At 42.7% G+C, this 21,748-nt stretch overlaps 1 protein-coding gene and 1 long non-coding RNA gene across 8 annotated transcripts; both read left to right on the top strand.

The window, feature by feature from the left end:
- Positions 1-2,732: 2,732 nt before the first annotated feature.
- LOC103985092 (threonine dehydratase 1 biosynthetic, chloroplastic) lies at positions 2,733-9,264 on the top strand. The gene is made up of 9 exons (XM_009402703.3): positions 2,733-3,238; positions 3,784-3,963; positions 4,101-4,370; positions 5,253-5,459; positions 5,761-6,009; positions 6,089-6,162; positions 6,370-6,487; positions 8,440-8,574; positions 8,887-9,264. Exons 1-9 carry the CDS (start codon positions 2,789-2,791, stop codon positions 9,025-9,027), a joined length of 1,824 nt encoding a protein of 607 aa, XP_009400978.2. The 5' UTR covers positions 2,733-2,788; the 3' UTR covers positions 9,028-9,264.
- Positions 9,265-9,954: 690 nt separating this feature from the next.
- LOC135612482 (uncharacterized) lies at positions 9,955-15,932 on the top strand. 7 transcript variants are annotated; one of them, XR_010486981.1, is made up of 9 exons: positions 9,955-10,183; positions 10,312-10,395; positions 10,514-10,585; positions 11,834-11,960; positions 13,605-13,894; positions 13,974-14,047; positions 14,166-14,276; positions 15,147-15,281; positions 15,597-15,932. It is a non-coding gene; the product is annotated as an uncharacterized LOC135612482 (long non-coding RNA). The 7 variants fall into 7 exon arrangements; XR_010486980.1 differs by having other exon boundaries at positions 9,956-10,183; positions 13,645-13,894; positions 13,974-14,051; positions 14,166-14,283; XR_010486982.1 differs by having other exon boundaries at positions 9,956-10,183; positions 13,645-13,894; positions 13,961-14,051.
- The last annotated feature ends 5,816 nt before the right edge of the window (positions 15,933-21,748 follow it).

The raw sequence follows: 21,748 nt of genomic DNA, 5'->3' as shown, positions 1-21,748 counted from the left end.
GTTTCAATGTTCCAAATGGTCCTGTAGAACATTTTGCTGACCACATAATAATACTGCAATGTTTCAAATAGCATAAAAAGCTAAAGACAACAAAGCAAGCAACACTACCACCTTTTCCCCATTAAAAAAGACAGTAACATAAAATTTCCAGTTATGTACTAGAATAATCATCACAGAAGCCAAACTATGTTAGTTATCAGTACAAAATAACCTAATGGCTATTAGACCAAACTAAACAATGATTAGGAAATAATAAGTTAATAACTACCCATTATCAAAATTGATCACAAGCCCATGGAATGCATTATATGCAGACCCCAACCACACAGCAAATGTGTCAACCAAACAGTTGACCTAAACCCTGTGATAACATCGACAGAAACATCTAAATAACTCCAATTATATAATTTGCTACCCTATGTTTGTTCATTATTAATTTTTCCTGTAGCTAGATTCTCCCATGCAGAAGTCCCCATGATGTGTCACATTAACCAACACCCATGATTTTAAAAAGAAGTAAACACAACTAATTAGCTATGCAGTCTTCAAAGTCTGATCAGTAAATATATTTCGATGTGGAGCAAATCATCTCTATTATGTACAAAGAGATGAAGCCTCAAATAGGACATATTCTGGTATTGCCCCAATGGCCACAATAAGTAAATACGTCCACGAACATGAAACCTCAAGGTTGAGGTGGAGTATCGTGTCGATGTGACATCTCGGACTCGAGAGGGCGTCTACCCCTTCCCGGACCATCCGAAGCTGTACATAGCAACATCGTTCCGGAAAGTTCGGAGCAGCATCGTGTGGTATTGATCTGTGTGGATCGATCGGCGCTCGCACAAAGGTACAAGCCAGTCGTCCAAGGAGCTGATCGCCATCATCATATTGCATACGATCGACCCTCCTTCACAAATATAAAAACCTTAGGATCAATATCAGTAAGGGGAGGCTAGAAGCATTCGGCTCACTCTTACCCCCCTTGGTACTAATTTAAACTTCGGAAGGGTCGAGTCAGAAAATTCTCCTCCCGATTTCGACCTATGTGTACGACAACGAAGCAAGTGACGACGCTCGAGCTCAACTAGACCTCACATCCACTTCCTCCGCTCGAGCCTTCACGTAGATGACTTTGCACATTTAGGATTGAACTAAACTACGCTGAAACCTTGACCACCACATAAAGATTCACAAACAGTGGCAATCAACTACTCAAATGGAGTTGATTTTGATTGTTGCACGACTAGTTGTGATGATACAATGGAAGGTTGTGTCTGTTAGCCGAGGATGCACGCAAGAAATAGCGGCAATATTGTTGATTGTGGGCCAAATAATTGGGCAGCCGAATGGACTCTCTATCATCTCCGATCGATAGGTACAACCTTCATTCACAACCATTGAATGAAGGTTGTGAATGAAGGTTGTACCTTCATTCACAACCATTCACAGCCGAGGATCCCCCAATTTTCTATCTTAATCCTTCATTCACAACCATTGAATTAATTATGAGAATATATTATCATATATAATAAACCTATAGTTCTAATATTTCGGATAGAACATCGATCAATTTTTATCCTTTTAATATCAGAGCTAAAATTATGTCTTAACCTTATTTTGTGTTCCAATTAAAAGCTAATTAGCTGAAATCATTATCTCTTTTATTTTTTATGTTTTATATTTGAATTTTGAGAGTCTGTTGGATTCATTGAGGATGGATAATTTCAACATGAGAAACATGATGAGAAGAATCTTTGTTTTGGGTGAGATTAAGGAGTAGTTAGTGGTGGCATTACTTTATGACTTCTTCAAGGAAAGGGCCATAATCCATCCCTACCGGTCGCCCAAAGGATGAGACAAGATTCGAACGGAGACAACTAGTCATTGTTTACTGCTTGCACGAGCAAATGGCACTGTTGCAGTGAACTTTTGATGTGTGTGGAATTGTCTCACACCATTACGAGGGTTCGCAAAGAAGAAGAAGAAACATGAGAAGCATGAGGCACTCCATGCCATGGTCATGTCAAGATGGGAGGCCTTCCTCACAAGTACCTCACAGTGATTCAATAATTGAAACCTTAATTTTGGGTACAATCTGTATTTGTTGTTTATCATATTGTCATGCACATATCTGATTTACTAAAACCATAAAGTTCTTTTACCAAAATTATATGACTTCCAAAGGAATCAATATACCCTTAATCTCTTCAAGTGCCATACACCTACTCCACTAATAGACATTATGAAATCTCTAAATTAATGTATTTCAAGTAGATTAAGATGTTCGTATATATATATATATATATATATATATATATATATATATATATATATATATATATATATATATCAAGGAAGAAAAGATGAAGAAGGACTCACGTGGCTCTTTGGAAGAAACCATGCCGCCATCTTTTTGACACACCGCAGTGGTCAAGCCAGATTAGTATCTATTAATCGTCAACCGTTGATCTGACAATGTACGGTGGATGTTATGAAGTTAAATGATTTCTTCCGGTATGCTCTTCCGCGGAATCCGCTGATCACTCGTGTAAATATGTGTAAATATGCATACAAGTTTTGATCTTGTGCGTGATTCGTGGTCACCCGAGTCAGATATTTGTCGTGCTAAAAAGTGGTCCCCACGTGATGTTCCCGGATTGGAAATGCGGGCATGCGGATCGGGTAACATGTAATTGTTTGTGACCGAGTGCTATTAAAATGTGACACTCGTGAATCTTCTCCCTCGCCGCGCCTCGCCTCGCCTCGCCTCTCCGCCCCGTCCACGATGGAGTCCCAGGCCGTCGCCCGCCGCCCCCTCCCGCCCATCCCCGCTCGCGCGGCAGCGGCTGCAGCGCCGAGGACGGCCTTCTCTCCCCAACGCTTCCGCCCCACGTCCATCGGCGGCAGCGGCGCAAGGCTGCCAACCCTGGTGGCCTCCGCAGTCACGACGCAGCGAGAGGCGGGCGCCACCTACACCGTCGCGACCCCCCTCGCGAGGGTATCGGTGGACTCGTTGCAGTACGAAAGCGGCGTTCTTGGGGCGATCACCGAAAGGACACGGCCAGCCGTGGGGGAGGAGCGCCCGAACGGGGCGCTCACCCCGATGGAGTACTTGACCAACGTGCTCTCCTCGAGGGTTTACGACGTGGCGATCGAGTCCCCGCTGCAGCTGGCGCCGAAGCTGTCGGAGAGGCTCGGGGTCAATCTCTGGCTCAAGCGAGAGGACTTGCAACCGGTAATGATTTCTATTCCATCTGTTGCTGCTGGAAAAAGAAAGCCATCTTTGTTTCCTTTTGGCTATTATTGCTTGTTTAAATGGAATTTCAAGCCTTTTTTATCCAGTAAGAATGTATGGTGTTGCTCCGTCTGGTTTCTATTCTCATCTTTATATCTCCACCTTCATTTCCTTGCGTCCTTACTACTGCTTTGGCAAATGTGGATTGCTACACTTTCTTAAGTCTCATATATTAGGCAATTTTTCTTCGCTTACACTTTCAATTCTTCCTCTTTTCCTTTCTTTTGTTGATTCCAGTTCTGGTACTATTAAGTCACGTGGTTCGAGCAAGATGGACAGGAAGCTTCTTTCTTCTCCATGAGGAAAACAGTGGGTTTGTCGAACTATTGATTCAGCAGAAAAAGGAGTCTGCAACTTTTTGTTAAAGAAATCCAAAAATTAGATTTTCTTTTTGGTCTTTGGATCAAAGGGGAAAGTGTTTTCGGCACAATAAATTGCCACCAGTAGTTTTATTTCTTGGAATGATGGTTGGACTCGCTTTACAGGTATTCTCATTTAAGCTACGAGGAGCTTACAATATGATGGTTAAGCTTTCACGAAAGCAGTTGGATAAGGGTGTTATATGCTCTTCTGCTGGAAATCATGCACAAGGGGTCGCATTAGCTGCTCAGAAGTTACACTGTGATGCTGTGATTGTAATGCCGGTTACGACACCAGAAATTAAGGTGTCTGAATCAACTAAACACCATCGTTTACTTTCTTCTATGATGGGAATTCATGGAATAGAAAATTAACATCTGGTTGTCGTTTTTTGGTTTCAATTGTTGTCCCATCTCACTTATTTTCCATTTTTTATTTGTAGTGGCGTTCTGTTGAGAGATTAGGTGCAACGGTTGTCCTTAAGGGAGATTCGTATGATGAAGCGCAGACATATGCTAAGCAGTGTGCTGAGCAGGAAGGCCACACATTCATACACCCCTTTGATCATCCTGATGTTATTACAGGTCAAGGAACCATTGGAATGGAAATTATTCGCCAGTTGACAGGTCCATTGCATGCAATATTTGTTCCTGTAGGAGGTGGTGGACTAATAGCAGGAATTGCTGCTTACGTAAAACGAGTCTGCCCAGCGGTTTGTCCATTACGATAGTATCTTTATATCTTCTAAGCCTATAACTCGTTTTATAATATTTGTAACAAAGGTTTAGATAAATGCACATTATTAAATACCCCTTATTGGTTTAATGTTGTAAAGCAATATATTGTTGGGACATGTTTATATTATACTTTGCTACTTCAACATCCTTGTATGATTGGAACATTCAGTTCTAAATTTTATTGACCAAAGTTCATAAATTGATTTTAGTTGGTAAATCTAGAACTGTTAACAAGTAATATACTGCTTTTAAAGTCTTGGTTTCTTATGGTCAGTGTATTATTAGGATATGACCCACCAATTGGGTTTTTCATGTACTCAAAGAATATAAAGGCCTTTAGGAAAATAAGAGAGAAGAAAGATTGCCATTGGAACCCCACTAAAATAACTGCATAACACAAATAATAAGTCTCCGAGCATATTCGCTTGGGTTTGTGAGTTTTAATGTGTCTTGGAGATGTGGGAGGAAAGCAAATCTCATCAGCCTACAAAATCCCATTAAACAGAAGACCTTCAACTCTTATCCTCTAAGTGGTCTTATACTCTTCAAAGAAGCCAGACTAATGCAAGGAAAATTTCTTCAAGGATGGGTCCTCATTTTAATAAGTTCCGTTGTGAAGCAATTTTAATATACTTTTACAGTATTACTTGATATTTTAGTAATATTTTTATCTATCATTTTGAGAGCTCCTGTTCTTGTTCTAGTGAAACCAAAATTGCATTATTAGGTTCATGTAGTTAAACTTGCTTTCATTATAACACTGAAAATTCAATTTCAAATCTGTTACTGTACCATTCAACTAAATAAAGCTGAGAAAAAAAAGGGTCAGAGGAATTGATCACTTTTTTTTTCTACAGGTGAAGATCATTGGAGTTGAACCCTCTGATGCAAATGCAATGGCACTGTCTTTGCATCATGGGCAGAGGATCATGGTAGAGCATGTAGGTGGATTTGCAGATGGTGTTGCTGTAAAAGTAGTTGGAGAAGAGACATTTCGTTTGTGCAGGGAACTTGTTGACGGTGTGGTTCTCGTCAGTCGTGATGCTATTTGTGCATCTATTAAGGTGTGTATTGTTTACAATTGTATATTGTCAGTGAATATACTTAAATCCTGTTTCTGATTCTCGAGTCTCTGGCTGTTAGGAAGGTTGACATTAAACAAGCTTTGACCATTAATAAAGACACCATTCAAACATGTGTACTGAAGCGATTTCTTGTGTTGTTGTTCTTCAAGTTGTTTCAAACTTTCTATCATTATGAACATTAGCTTTTGCCCACTAGTTAAATTTTGGTTGTCTTGCAACTAATGTACAATTTCAAAATAATTGATGTTGGATCACTAAAAGATTTTACATTCAAATACAGGACATGTTTGAGGAGAAAAGGAGCATTCTAGAACCAGCTGGTGCTCTCTCTCTTGCTGGTGCAGAAGCATACTGCAAATACTATGGTTTGAAAGGTATAAATGTTGTTGCAATAACCAGTGGAGCAAACATGAACTTTGATAGGCTGAGGTTGGTAACTGAACTTGCTGATGTTGGTCGGAAACGAGAGGCTGTACTTGCAACTATTCTACCAGAGGAGCATGGGAGTTTTAAGACATTCTGTAAACTGGTACTTTGCAAACATTATGTTAATCTACTTTATTTTTAGTGTTTGACTTTTTAATTCTAGACATAGGAGAGCCTTGCAGGTAGGCTCCATGAATATTACAGAGTTCAAATACAGATATGATTCACGTAGAGAAGATGCTCTTGTTCTTTACAGGCAAGTAAGATGCTCATTTGATATTAGATCTAGAAAAACCATCAGTAGGTTTTTAATCCAGTAAAAAATGCACAATACTGTTGATCTATTGGTTGAAATTCACTTTTTCATTCCTTGAATATCTGATTCTAAATGCAGTCTTGCACTTTATGTGGTGGTAAAAGGTTTTGCTCTCTTGTTAGAGTCACTTGGTCTTTGTTATTGCAGTGTGGGACTTCATACTGACACTGAACTAGGAGCCATGGTGAACCGAATGAAATCTGCACAACTTCGAACTATCAATCTTACTAATGATGACTTGGCAAAGGATCATCTCAGATATTTTGTAAGTCACTTGGTTTTTGATAACTTAATATACTTGGCAATTGTTACCCTATTATCCAAGGCTGATGTTACATACTTCCAAAATAATAAATAATTGAATGTGGAGTTTTCTTTTGCCTTTTCTATTCTGAGCCAAAAGACAGGAAGACTATCAAACTTAGTTTATAAAGTGTATGAATTATGTGATACAAAAAAAATAAAAAAAGAAAGGGGGAGGCATAGAGGGGGAAGGAGACAGACAGCGGATAGAATAAGTTCGATAACAAAGGAACTTGTTAAATAACTACAGTAGCTGCCATAAAATATTTCATTTCTAAGAGAACAACCATTCAGTGAATGGGTCTGTCCTTTACTTAGAACTTGGAAAGCATATTCTTCCCTAAGACCCAACAAATTGAGACAATAAAATAGGGGTTTAAATAGGCACTCGGGCACTTGGGTGAGGCGAGGCGAGGCAAGGCCTGAGCGCCTCACAAATTCGCCAAGAGATGCGCTTCAGTGAAGCACCGCCTGGCTACTTGCTTGAACCCAGGTGTTGGGCGCCTTGAGCGAGCGCCTGGCTGAAACCATGATGAACCCTAGCGTCTATGGTTCGGTTGAATAGTAGCTGGTCGGTTTGATTGAACCAACTAAGCTACATAAAGTTACTTGCAAACCCACCACTTGCCCCGCTCTGCCCCCCCACCACCCCCCACCCCCCCCCCCCGCATGACCCCGAGCAACCCTGGCACAACCTCTGCCTCTGCCGCATCTCTTTCATTGCCTTCATCACCGATGCACAGGACCGACGCTTCCTCTGCTCCTAACGAACAAGTCCAAAGGTGTAGCTTTCATGCGCAATTCCCTCTGCCATCGTTGCTTCCGTGTGTAGCTCCTTCCACCATTGAGGGAGAGGACCGCAGCTTCCTTCGCCACCGACGGACATATTTGAAGCTTCCTCTGCCCACGACGTCACCGTCCACAACTTCCGCTGTCATCATCCAAAGCTTTCTCCGCCGTTGCTATTGCCGTCCGGAGCTTCCTCTGCCATCGGTATCATCGTTCGAAAGTTCCTCCGTCACCATCGCCCTCTCCTTCCCTACTTTTCATCGTCGGTGACTCTTTTCACCCGTTTGGCTACTGTTAACAGTAGATTAAATACTGTTAATAGTAGATTGTTAACTACTATTATCATATAATAGTCTCTATTTATATTTTAGCACTGTTAATCTCTATTTATCAATTATATTATATATTATTTATATTTTAATATTTCAGAACGTCTCGTTTTGCTCGGGTGAGCACCTAGTGCCTCGAGCATTTTAAGACCTTGGTGCCTTTTGGCGCCTAATACTTTTTAAATCACTGCAATAAAAGCATCACATTGTTTCCATTTATTTTTTATTCTTTTTCTTCTTCAGTTACTCAAAGAACTAGGCATTGAAGTGAACATAGGTAGCATGTGATATTTAAATAGCTGGATACTGTTTGCCATGCCTTCTTGCCAAAAGGGCAATTCAGCAAGTTACCGATATTGACAATGGTTTGCTGTAAGTGGTGTAGTCATATATGGTTGCCATTGTTATCCAAAATTTACATTTGCTACTTTTGATATGCCTCTGGGTTATATCATATCAGTAGGTTTGGGTTAATCATTTATCACAGACTTGCCAGTTAGATTAGTGTTTAAACTTTAAAGACTAACACATTTTTGACGGTTCCAAATTAATATTCATTATGCAAATAGATGACAGAGCAGTCTGCTTCTATTCATTTCTTCAATATATATATGTGTGTGTGTGCGTGTGTGTGGAATTTTACCTTTTTATATTTATTTGTACAATTAGTCGACTCTTTGTTCCCAACTTATTAACTGACTCATCATGTAATCTTGTATTTAAGATACATGTATGGTTTAAGCTTCATACTGTGTAATGGTATCAACTCTTGAACTGGTATTCATTACGTATACAGATGGGAGGCTGGTCGAATGTCCAAGATGAACTACTTTGCAGATTTATCTTCCCAGAGAGGCCAGGTGCTCTTATGAAATTCTTGGATGCCTTTAGTCCATGTTGGAATATTAGCCTGTTCCATTATCGAGCGCAGGTTTAGTACTTTTCCTCTTCTTCTTTACGTTGATCACCAGATTATTCCTTATTTTCTACCATTACCTTGAATATACCACAAAGGAAACTTTATATATGCAAGAATGCAAGGATATTTTCTTTTTATTTTTTGAGGGAATTAGTGAACAATAACCTATACAAGATTTATTCCACTAAACTCTGAAACAAACAGAAGACATGCGAAAGATGATTAAACAGTCTCACCTCCCGTGATGGAAGTTCCGTCTGAGTTCCATTAGATGCTCATCGAAGATGGTGAGGTGACATATGTTTATTGTCTGATTTTTGATAGGGTGAGACTGGTGCAAATGTCTTAGTAGGCATCCAAGTGCCGAAGGAGGACATGCAAGAATTTAAGCATCAAGCTCAGGATCTCGGATATGAGTATACCTATGAGATGACCAACGAGTCCTATCGGCTTCTCATGCAGTGAGTAGCTAGATCAAGCATCAGAAGCTTTACGATTGGAGGAGAAATTCATGAGTAGTACTGATTGTTCCTCGAATTTTCTTGACTGCTCTTCTGTTTGTTCTCGTGTTTTGGTTTCCAGTAGAAATGTGGATGCAGCCCTGGCTCTCTCTATTTATGTAGTAGGTACTGAGAGCAGAACAGCTGAATTCCTTTGTTTATCTGTGTCTGCTATTTACTATCAATATCTCTTTTCTCGGAAGCTTTCTCGATGGAAGAATGTGAACATGCATCTAAAGCTGTGTATGATTTTGAGTTGAGGGACTAATCTGCCACCTGAGAAAGAAGAGAATCATGTTGTCCATTGTACCTCATGCCAATCAGGTGAATGTATCGCGATCCACTGATATATTAACTTGGTGTTTGATGAGCATAAATCATTACATTGTGTGTTGCACGATCGATAAGGTGACTGATATATTAACATGATTCTTGTTAAGGATAAATCATTAAATTATGGGTGTTACATAATGACTTCTGAAATGCTAAGAAACTATTTTTTGGGATCGGATTAATGTCTTTCTGAGTTTAAATATCTTTGGAAGCTGGATTTTAGCAGGATTATACTGTGATCATGAATCGACTTGAAATACCACCACCCATCAGTCTTGGTGCGGATCTCAAAGGTATATGTAAGAAACCTAAATTTGGATATTTTTAATATCTCGATTCTTATATTTTTAAATTATCACTTCGATTTATTATTGGGCATGTATGGTATTTTTAGTCGACATTGTAAAAAAAAACGAAGTTAAATGTTTTATTTTTATAAAAATAAAAAATTTAATATAATTTTTAAAAAGATAGGAATAGAAATATTAAAAATAATTAATTACACGAACTAATCTCTGTAATTAGCTGAAACAAGAACACATCGTTCGATAGTTACTCGTCGAACAACCAGCCTCGTGAATGGAGGCAACAGCGGGTCTCATGGCTCTCTCTAAGTCACAAGGCACTTGGCCAGGGAGCTCCTCCTTCAAGGCAATAGTTCTCCTATCCGTTTGGGATTGCTCTCTCCCAGTGGAGATGGCATCATTAAGGCTCGTCAGTTGTCGGGTAAAGCTTAGACGCTCGACGTCGTCTTTCTTCAAGTAGGCTGCGCTCTTCTGTTCGCGGAGGTAATGACCCCCCGATCCTCTTCTCTTCCCCCTTTTCCCGAAACCCTAATTCCATGCGCCATTGATCACCGATCCCTCTCCTCCCCGCTCTTCTCTCTGACGCATTCTATCCTCCCCTTCCTTTGCAGCGGCAGGCTTCACGGCGGTCTCCGGCCTCGGGGTCCTTCGATTCCCACTGCCTCCGAAAATCGCCGATCCACGCCACTCATCCGGTAGTTCTCTGCATCTTTGTACTAATCGATGCCTTTGATTGTTCTATTTGATTCTATCGGCGAAACATCTCGTCTTTTCTAAAATTCAAGGATTGACTTGATGAGGAATTTGCAACAGAAGGTCCGGAATCTCATCGGAGGAGAGCTTGTGGAGTCGAAGTCCAAATATTGGATCGATGTTATAAACCCTGTAAGTTTCTTAAACGCGGTTCATGTTTGCGTTGGATTAATGGCTGATCAATCATTGTGACGCGCTTCGTTGTGAATTGGGTTTTTGAATCTTATTTTGTATATGCTTATCTTCTGGTCTGAGTTCTACATGTTTGACCATCACTTGATCTACAATAATAGCTTTCTTCTCACCTTCACCACCTTCTGCAAGTAGGAATCTGTTGATGCTTCCAATGATGCTGCTAAGTGAGCCTCTCTGCCCTGTCTCCTGAAACTTTTGCCATCATCATTATCATAAACATGATGCTACATTTGCTATTCATTTGGCAAGGGACCTCACTTGCAATGCCTACATTTCATAAATCATGAACACATTATTCCTTTATTCCTCCTCTGCACACTGTCACTGCTATGGAGCATTTGCTTCTCTTGCTTTTGCAGCACACAAACCAAAAAGAACAATATGGTCTCTGGTAGAATAATCCTGTACGTTATTAATAAAAGCATCATCATATTCTCTTTTATCCATGCTCACCTGCTTGTAAATGTTAGCATCTTTACCTAGCAAGAGTGTGGATTTGCTTCTCTTGCTTTTGCAGCACACAAACCAAAAAGAACAATATGGTCTCTGGTAGAATAATCTTGTACGTTATTAATAAACGCATCATCTTATTCTCTTTTATTCATGCTTACCTTCTTGTAAATGTTAGCATCTTTATCTAGCAAGAGTGTGGATTGCATGCTTGCAAGTCTGGTAAGTATTGAACGGTTTCTTGCATGCTCACCTACTTGTAAATGTTGTCAGGATCTTAAAGCATATATTGGATTCTTTTCTTTCCTAAAATTTAAGATTTTTAAATTTATGATTACACAATTCAAACGTGAAGATAGAATTAGAGTAGATCATGAGTTTGAATCCTGTATCTGTCCTCTCTTTTCCTGTGTTCAATTAAAAATATAGAGTAGGTAATTCAAACATTATTTGGACTTGCACAAGTATAACATTTGGGTTTCATTCACACATCAAACCTAACTGGTTTGCTCTTGAGAAGAGATGCTGAAGAGGGTCCTTTTCTAAAAGCTTAAACTCTTGGTATTTGTGATTAACCAGTACAATAGTTAAGCCTACCAATTGATAACCTTCGGATATTGGGTTAAGGTGTGACGAAGGCTGGCTTGAATTGAGCAACAATACTCTCTTTAATTTGTAGTGGTGGAGTTTAGTTGACCTTGGGGAAATTTGTATAATGTTTTGCTATCATGTCAGCTTGTTTGCAGATAGACATGGCGTTACGTCCTGGACATCATATCCATTTCTAGGGATATAATTCATGTTTTACCTCCAAAGTCAACTTCTTTCTGAGTGATCCAGGTGGCATGGCAAACACAGTCAGGTGATCATATCCATCCCAAAGAGTTCCTTTAAGATAATTATTATTGATATGATATGTTGCTGCTTTCATTATATCTTGGCACTTAGTTTCCTAGTAAAACACTTGCTATTAAAATATTTGTTCAATCTGCACATGCAATTCTCGACTTAAGTATTCTCTCTGTGGCCTACTCTCCACAACTAGGTGATGAGCTTTGTATTGTGTGATAAATGTGTCACGCAATTGCTGGGGACACTAATCCACATGCCCTTTTAGCCTTTTGAGTAGTGTAGGTTTTGCTTAAATTTCTGTTGACAAACAAGGGATTTTTTTATTTTTGGTTCAGATCAAATAAATTAAATGAACAATGAAAAATTGTTATTTTTCAAGATGTGCATCTATAACAGTTATAAAATCCGGATCAAACCAATCACTTGGATGGTTTAAACTGAGAATCAAAACATCAATTGGCCTGGTTCACTAATTAATTCATTTGAATCTTAGTCTAATTTATTATAAGAAATATATGATTTTTTTAAAGCATTTGAGTCTTTTATTTTATTGTAAGGATGAAAGAGAAGAAAACCTTTTAGACTCTGTCATCACCTCAACATGTCTTATTGTCCTCTTTCACATTATAAAAGTTATTTATATATTATTATCCATATGTGATATATTTCTAGCCTATCATACAGTTATACGTATACTTGGATCGATTGATTTGAGATTTGACCAGATGGATAGGTGATTACTATGCTTTGTAGACATGACATGTGCAAATTAATTAATTTGAAGATGGTTCGGAACAAGGCCGAACCACATATGGACCTTATTTGGCCCAACCCAATGACTACAGCTGGTGTTACTTCTGTCGTGTCATCCAAAGGAGAGCAAGAAGAGAAGACGGTGGCTATGATGGTGATGGTGTCCGACTTGCAGTTTCGTGTCCTTTCCAGCAGGAAGAGGACACGAAACTAGTCTCATCCTGGTCTTTGTCTCCTCTTTCCTTCCTGGGGTAGCCCGCAAGGATAACAAGCACGTCCAACCCATTCATCAAGCACTGCATCAAGCTTCGGATTAGCTCCTCCTACCATCACTCCTTCGAATTCGTTGTCGTTGTTGGCCTCAACCCCATCTTGTCACTCTCCTTGTCTCTACTCTTCAAATCTAGTCTTTCTAAATGACCTGCTATGGTGATTGAACCAGTTTCCAGTGGTTAACATCTGAATGTGTGTTCAAGTCCGGATCTTTGAGAAGCATTATTGTAGAAAAAAGCAGAAGACGGTGGCTGTGATGCTAGAGCATGTAGGTGTGTTGCTGTAAAAGTAGTTGTAGAAGAGACATTTCATTTGTGCAGGGAACTTGTTGACGGAGTGGTTCTTGTCAGTCGTGATGCTATTTGTGCATCTATTAAGGTGTGTCTTGTTTACAATTGTATATTGTCAGTGAATATACTTAAATCCTGTTTCTGATTCTCGAGTCTCTGGCTGTTAGGAGGGTTGACACTAAACAAGTTTTGACCGTTAATAAAGACACCATTCAAACATGTCTTGCAACTAACATTGTGTTTCATGTTGTTTCATTATTTCTAACATTGTGAACATTAGCTTTTGCCCACTTGTTAATTTTTGGCTGTCTTGCAACTAATGTATAATTTCAAAATAGTTGATGTTGGATCACTCAAAAGTTTTACATTCAAATACAGGATATGTTTGCGGAGAAAAGGAGCATTCTGGAACCAGCTGGTGCACTCTCTCTAGCTGGTGCAGAAGCATACTGCAAATACTATGGTTTGAAAGGTACAAATGTTGTTGCAATAACCAGTGGAGCAAACATGAACTTTGATAGGCTGAGGTTGGCAACTGGACTTGCTGATGTTGGTCGGAAACGTGAGGCTATGCTTGCAACTATTCTACCAGAGGAGCATGGGAGTTTTTAAGACATTCTGTAAACTGGTAATCTGCAAACATTACTTTAATCTACTTTATTTTTAGTGTTTGACTTCTAAATTCTAGACACAGGAGAGCCTTGCAGGTAGGCTCTATGAATATTACAGAGGTCAAATACAGATATGATTCATGTAGAGAAGATGCTCTTGTACTTTACAGGCAAGTAAGATGTTCTTTCATTCCTTCAATATCTTATTCTAAATGCAGTCTTGCACTTTATGTGGTGGTAAAAAGTTTTGCTCTCTTGTTAAAGCCAATTGGTCTTTTGATATTGCAGTGTGGGACTTCATACTGACACTGAACTAGGAGCCATGGTGAACCGAATGAAATCTGCACAATTTCAAACTATCAATCTTACTAATTATGACTTGGCAAAGGATCATCTGAGGTATTTTGTAAGTTACTTGGCTTTTAATAACTTAATATACTTGGCATTTGCTATCCTATTAGCTAAAGCTGATGTTACATGATTCCAAAAAGAATAAATAAATGAATGTGGGTTTTTCTTTTGTTTTTCTATTCTGAGCCAAAAGACAGAGAGACTGTCAAACTTATTTCATAAAGTGCCTGAATTATGTAATACAAAAAAACAAAAGAGGAGGCACAGAGGGGAAGGTGACAGACAGTAAACCTGGAGAGATATCACTTGTATAGAATAAGTTCCATAACAGTGAAACTTAATAAATGATTATAGATGGCACTGTAAAATATTTGATTTTCAAGAGAAACTCTTCAGTGATTGGATCTGTCCTTTACTTGGATCTTGGAAAATATTTTCTTCCCTACCCCAACAAACCGTGATGGCAAAAGCATCTCATTGTTTTCATTTATTTTTTATTCTTTTCCTTCTTCAGTTACTCGATGCACTTGGCATTGCACAAAGGTAGCATGTGATATTTAAATGGCTGTATACTGTTTGAATGCCTGCTTTCCAAAAGGGCAATTCATCAAGTTACTGATATTGACAATTGTTTGCTGTAAGTGGTGTAGTCTTATATTGTAGCCACCTCTATCCAAAATTTACATTTGTTGAGTTTGAAATGGGTTTATCTTATACCATATTGGTAGGTTTGGGCTTATCCTTGTTTAGACTTGTCAATTAGTGTTTGAACTTCAAAAAGACCAACACATTTTTGACAGTTCCACAGTAATATTCATTTTGCATATAGATAACAGAGATGGTACATGTATGGTTTTATGAAAGCTTCATACTGTGTAATGGTATAAACTCTTAAACTCGTCTTCCTTACCTATTCAGATAGGAGGCTGGTCAAATGTGCAAGATGAACTACTTTGCCGATTTATCTTCCTATAGAGGCCAGGTGCTCTTGTTAAATTCTTGGACTCCTTTAGTCCACGATGGAAAATCAGCCTGTTCCATTATCGAGCACAGGTTTGGTACTTATCCTCTTCTACTTTATGCTGATCGTGAGATTATTACTTATTTGTTACCAGTACCTTGGATACACCACAATGAAAACCTTATATATGGAAGAATGCAATGGCATGTTCTTTTTATTTTTTTGAGGCAAAAAGTGAACAATAACCTGTACAAGATTCATTCTGCTAAACTCACAAAACGAACAGAAGATGTGAGGAAAGATGATTAAACAGTTTCACCTCCAGTGATGGAGGTTTCTTGGAGTTCCATAAGAAGCTCATCAAATACGGTGACTTAATTGTATCCTTATTGTCTGATTTTTGATAGGGTGAGACTGGTGCAAATGTCTTAGTAGGCATCCAAGTGCCAAAGGAGAACATGCAAGAATTTAAGCGTCGAGCTCAAGATCTTGCATACGAGTATACCTATGACAACAACGAGTCCTATTGTCTTCCGATGCAGTGAGTAGCCAGATCAAGTATCTGAAGCTGTATATGATTTTGAGTTGAGGGAGTAATCTGCCACTTGAGAATGAACAGAACCATGTTGTCTTATTTTTTTATTGATTGTTTTTATTATTTTTCAAAACCATGTTGTTATTGTAAAGTCTATAGTATTGATTGTAAAGCTTAAATTATTGATTCAAATTATTTACTTTGATAAGTCTATTCAAATCTTTATTCGAGTAAATTGTCGATGATAGATAATTACTCTTGACTAAGAAACTTTGTTTTTTTTTTTTGACAGATTAATGTCTTTGTGAATTTAAATATATTTACGATGTAGATGTCCAAAGTATAACTTTGGACACGAATGCCTTAGAAGTTGAAAATCCCATCGCCTAACTGTCTTAGTGCGCCCATGAAAGATCAATATGTGTAAAGAAACAATAACACATAGTTTGATGGTTGTCACTTGCTTGCTAAGGGGCTAATTACATATTATTCTTTATAGTTAAACTTCTTTAACATCCTGATCTTTAGACTTCAAAAATTTATATTTGAATCCAAAGTGAAACACTTAGCTCCATGTATCCTAGCGTCATTAGTTTTATTGATGAAGGCATAAAAATATTTTTTTATGGAGGTCGACGACGACATAGATCCCGATGATCTGTATCTGTATCAGAGTCAACAATAATGCAGGGAATGATAATGCTACTCTATATCTGCGTTAACGTCGATGTAAATATTGAATGACCCTTTTGTCACTCTGCATTTACATTGGTGCTGATATATATACTGAGTGATGTCACTCTATATATGCATATATGTCAGTGTCACTTTACATCTACGTTGACATTGCACTACATCTTCGTCAGCGTCGATGCACATGTTGAGTGGCCCTTTCGCATTATATGCATCTGCATTAGCCCCAAGCAATTGCAAGTGACGTTGATATCTGTGTCGTCACCTCACCTCTTATCATCGCTCTTCCTTCTTATCCACAATAGTCACTCACGACCCCTAATAGCATTATTATTCATCATCATCAAAAATATAATTAGTATATTAAAATTATATTTTTGCTCATCGTTTTTATATTTTTATCGATAAAATTGATAATATTCGAATAATATATTTTATTTTTATAATTATAGAGATTCTAATATAATTTTTTTAAATCTATAGATCGAAATATTAAAACTACAAACGTTAATATATAATTAGTCGTTCGTTTAGCCAGAAGCCTCGTGAATGCTTATGGTAGGTCGTCGGGTCCCCGTGGAGATGACATCATTAAGGTAGGTAGGTAGATAGGTAGTGTTGTGGGAAACAACTTTGAGCCGTGGCCTCGGGGCCGACGCGGCTTGGTTCGGGTCCGGACGACGGGGATCTCCCTAGGGTGTTCCTCGAGCCCGCCGAGGCGGTCGAGTGCTGTGTCCGATCGGGACGGTGTAGCCGTCTCCTCCGGGCAGGAACTCCTCGCCTGCGCGTCCGGAGGAGACCTTCGGCTTCGCACCTGCACAAAGGTCGGGCCGAGGCGCTCGGCCCGACCCCTCCGACGATCAAGTTAGCAGATGTGGAGGGGGTTTCAGATGAAGAAGTGTTTTTGTGTGTCTGTCTCTCCCTCCCTCTTTCTGATGAACGAGAGGGTATTTATAGGGAAGCTTACTGCTTCCTGAGCTGCCCGCTTGCAGGGGGCAGGTTGGTAGCGTCTGACTTTGTGTTACCGTGGCATGAAGAATTGAGCTTTGGCAGGATGTTAATGTGCCCCGGTCGGCGTTCCGGTCTGCTTTGACCAGGTGCTGTTGCGTGAGGCGTCATCTGACATCAGCCGAGTCTTATCATAATTACTATCCTCATCATATTCCCCCTCGGAAAGAAGCTATGCGTCGGTCGTTGTAACGAGAGTCCGAGGCATGGGTTCAGCTTTTAGGTGGGCTGGCCGTGCAGACGCGGTCTCGTGGAGTATGAAGCCGAGGAGTCGAGGCAGGCGGGCTGGCCGCGCAGGTGTGTCTCGGGTCATGGAGCCGAGGAGCACGACGCAGGCGGGCTGGCCGCGCAGGCATGTCTTGGGGCATGGGGCCGAGGAGCACGACGTAGGCGGGCTGGCCGCGCAGGTGTGTCTCGGGGAGCATGGAGCCGAGGAGCACGACGCAGGCGGGCTGGCCGCGCAGGCGTGTCTCGGGTCATGGGGCCGAGGAGCCGAGGGGCACAACGCAGGCGGGCTGGCCGCGCAGGTGTGTCTCGGGTCATAGAGCCGAGGAGCACGACGCAGGCGGGCTGGCCGCGCAGGCGTGTCTCGGGGAGCACGGAGCCGAGGAGCACGACGCAGGCGGGCAGGCCGCGCAGGCGTGTCTCGGGGAGCACGGAGCACGACGCAGGCGGGCAGGCCGCGCAGGTGTGTCTCGGGCAACATGCAGCCGAGGAGCACGATGCAGGCGGGCTGGCAACGCAGGTGTGTCTCGGGTCATGGAGCCGAGGAGCACGACGCAGGTGGGCTGGCCGCGCAGGTGTGTCTCGGGGCATGGGGCCGAGGAGCACAACGCAAGCGGGCTGGCCGCGCAGGTGTGTCTCGGGGAGCATGGAGCCGAGGAGCACGATGCAGGCGGGCTGGCCGCGCAAGCGTGTCTCGGGTCATGGGGCCGAGGAGCCGAGGAGCACGACGTAGGCGGGCTAGCCGCGCAGGCGTGTCTCGGGCAACATGCGGCCGAGGAGCTGAGGAGCACGGCGCAGGCGGGCTGGCCGCGCAGGCGTGTCTCGGGGCATGGGGCCGAGGAGCACGACGCAGGCGGGCTGGCCGCGCAGGTGTGTCTCAGGGCATGGAGCCGAGGAGCACGACGTAGGCGGGCTGGCTGTGCAAGTGTGATCTCGGGCATCATGCGATCGAGTAGCACGACGCAGGCGGGCAAACCGCGCAGGCGTGGTCTCTCTGGCCCCATGCGGCCGAGTAGCACGACGCAGGCGAGCAGACCGCACAGGCGTGGTCTCGGGCAACAGGCTACCCTGAGGGGGGCTCGGTAGTCTACGGCCGAGGGATATGGCAAAGGACGAAGGACACGACTCAGGCAGGCAGGCCGTCCTTGCTAGTCATAGGTGTCCAGCAAGCCAATCACGTGAGTGATGGCACGTGTGACTTGATACAGAATCTTTTTGCTTATTATATTTTGGCGTATATCACTTTATAACTATTGCATAAATGTATATATATATATATATATATATATATATATATATATATATATATATATATATATATATATTGTGATGTCCTTGGATTTGTGCAATGGGAATCGGATCGTGATGAGATCACGATAATGAGATCGATTCACCTTTAAACACATATCCTAAATAATCTCAGTCATAGGTTACTCGAGAGGGATATCGTGATAACCGGATAGACTGGTGTGCTGTATACCCGTCCATATGATGGATGTAGCTGGTCTCATAGCTGCTCGTGTAGGGACACTAGGGATATAGTACAGGTGCTCATTGGAGAATGAGTTCACTAATTGATCCGCTTACGGAATGCTGGATGGTTGATGATGCCTTATTGTCAGACAGCGATTCCGTAATCCTAGTGGTGTATTTAGTCCTTAGACTTGAGACACCAAGGATGTCCTATATGAGTGCTCCACTCTTTGATACCAGACTTATAGGTTTTGCTATCCCAGATCTAGTACAGCTGGTCATTTGGAGTGGTAGTCGACCTTACGAGGGCTATTGAGTGTTGATAGAGGATCATCCACTCTCGACGTCATGAGAGGAATATCTCATATGTTCTTGCTCAGACAAATCCCTAGCTAGGGTCATTCGGGTTGAGAGAGAAAGAGTTCTCCGGGAGAATCCGATTAGAGCGAGACTCGAGTAGAAACCGTATGGGTTTGACAGCACCATGCTCGATATACGGTCTCTGGGATATTAGAGGGATGAGGGACTATAGGTATATGGTAACTGAGGATAGACAGGTCTAATGGATTGGATTCCCCTGTATCGTCTGGGGACTACGGCGTAGTGGCCTAGTACGTCCGTAGTCGATGAGTCGAGTGAATTATTATAGATATAATAATTCACTGAGTTAGAAGGAGTTCTGAAAGGTATGACTCACGGCCAGCTCGATATTGGGCCTAGAGGGTCACACACATATGGTAGGCATTGCGATGAGTAGAGGTTCGGATATGAGATATCCGACGGAGCCCTTGTCTTATTGGATGCAGATCCAATACCCACTAGGGGAGGACCCATTAGGGTTTGATAGGGGACCTCTATAAATAGGAGGGATTCAGAGTCTCATAGGCTAGAGCCTTTGCTTGCTTTTTCTATTCTCCTCTCCCTCTCCACCTCAGAGCAGGCCTGGAGTTTTGAGGAGCATCGTCGCAACCTTGCTGTGTGGATCACCGCTAGAGAGGAGAACGCTTGACCTCCTTCACCCTCTCCTAAGGATCTGCAAGGAAACAGGGATATACGATCTCCCTATGTAACACAATCTACTCTATACGCAGTTTTAAGTTTCGCGGATTTTGCGTACCAATCTTCGCACGACGACGAACATCTCTTTGGGAATTGGGGATTTTGTTTTCTTGTTCTTCCGCTGCGCATATGATGTCGCTCCTAAGATTTCCCAACAGTCCTGAGGCAGTACTCGGGCAGTCTACGGCCGAGGGACACGGCTCAGGCGGGCAGGCCATGCTGAGGTGGACTCGACAGACTTCAGCCGAGCCGTGTAGATTCAGAAGGATTTAGGCCGGGGCTAACCGCGAGCCGAGAGGTAGTCAGGTAGGTATATACTGAACCTTCGCTTGGAAGAGACTGAGGTAGGGCCTAAATTTTTTTTCACGAGGACTACATCGGATAGCCGTCGTAGGTGCTTGACCCCTTCTATGGAGCCCGCTGCCGAAAGTCGTCCCTTCTCCTTACGACCGCCCAGGCCTCCGCCGCGATGCACTGGTTAGCCCGCTGGAGCATCTCTAACACCATGGTGGGGGTCGCTCCACGAGGGACCAGATGAATCTGGAAGGTTGCAGGCCTATTATAAACGCTTGCACCAACAGAGAAGGGTGAATGTCCGGCAAACCCCGGATTTGCATGGTAAAGCGATCCACAAAATGTGAGAGGGGCTCGTCCTCCCTTTGTTTGAGTCCGAGGAGCAGTGCCGCGGAGGGCCTTGGCCGTGTATAGACTACGAAGTGGAGCTCGAAGTTATTGGCGAGCTGGTCGAAGGAAGCAATCGTCCTCGTCGAGTTGTTGGCTGACGAAGCGCAACTGGGCCCATAGGGAGTCCGAAGAGAGTGCCTCGGGTTCCGGGTGGCTGCTCGGGTTTGCCATCACTGGATCCCCGAGTGGGGCCGGTCGGACCCGAGGCGAAGTGGGGGGCTCCGGAAGCGTCATGTGGGCCCGAACGGGCGCCTTGCGTTGTCGCAGTGGTTCGATCGCAAGCGGGTGCGCCGGATGAGAAATGAGCGGGATAATGGTTTGCACCATTTCCATCAGGGCTCGGACTTGAAGAGCGAGGTCCTGAAAGGCCTCGGACGACACGGGCGTTGAGTCGGCTGGGGCGCCGTCGGGCGGCGCCAAGCCCGGGTCGTTGAATATTCGCCAATATCATTCAGAGGTCGTGGCAGGGTGTTCGTCACGATGGTCTCCGTGCGGGGGAGGTTCCCCCGAGGCTTCGGTCGGGTGTGACCTCTCAACCGTGGGCTCATCTGAGCCGCTCGGGTGGTCACCCGACATTCCGGGCCCTCCTTCTAACGCCAATTTGTTGTGGGAAACAACTTTGAGCCGTGGCCTCGGGGCCGACGTGGCTCGGTTCGGGTCCGGACGACGGGGATCTCCTTGGGGCGTTCCTCGAGCCCGCCGAGGCAGTCGGGTGCGATGTCCAATCGGGACGGTGTAGCCGTCTCCTCCGGGCAGGAACTCCTCGCCTGCGCGTCCGGAGGGGACCTTCGGCTTCGCAGCTGCACAAAGGTCGGGCCGAGGCGCTCGGCCCGACCCCTCCAACGATCAAGTTAGCAGATGTGTAGGGGGTTTCAGATGAAG

Source organism: Musa acuminata, chromosome BXJ2-5 (genome assembly GCF_036884655.1).
Source record: "Musa acuminata AAA Group cultivar baxijiao chromosome BXJ2-5, Cavendish_Baxijiao_AAA, whole genome shotgun sequence".
NCBI classification, from domain to species: Eukaryota; Viridiplantae; Streptophyta; class Magnoliopsida; order Zingiberales; family Musaceae; genus Musa; species Musa acuminata.
This window is presented reverse-complemented; position numbering and strand designations above follow the sequence as displayed.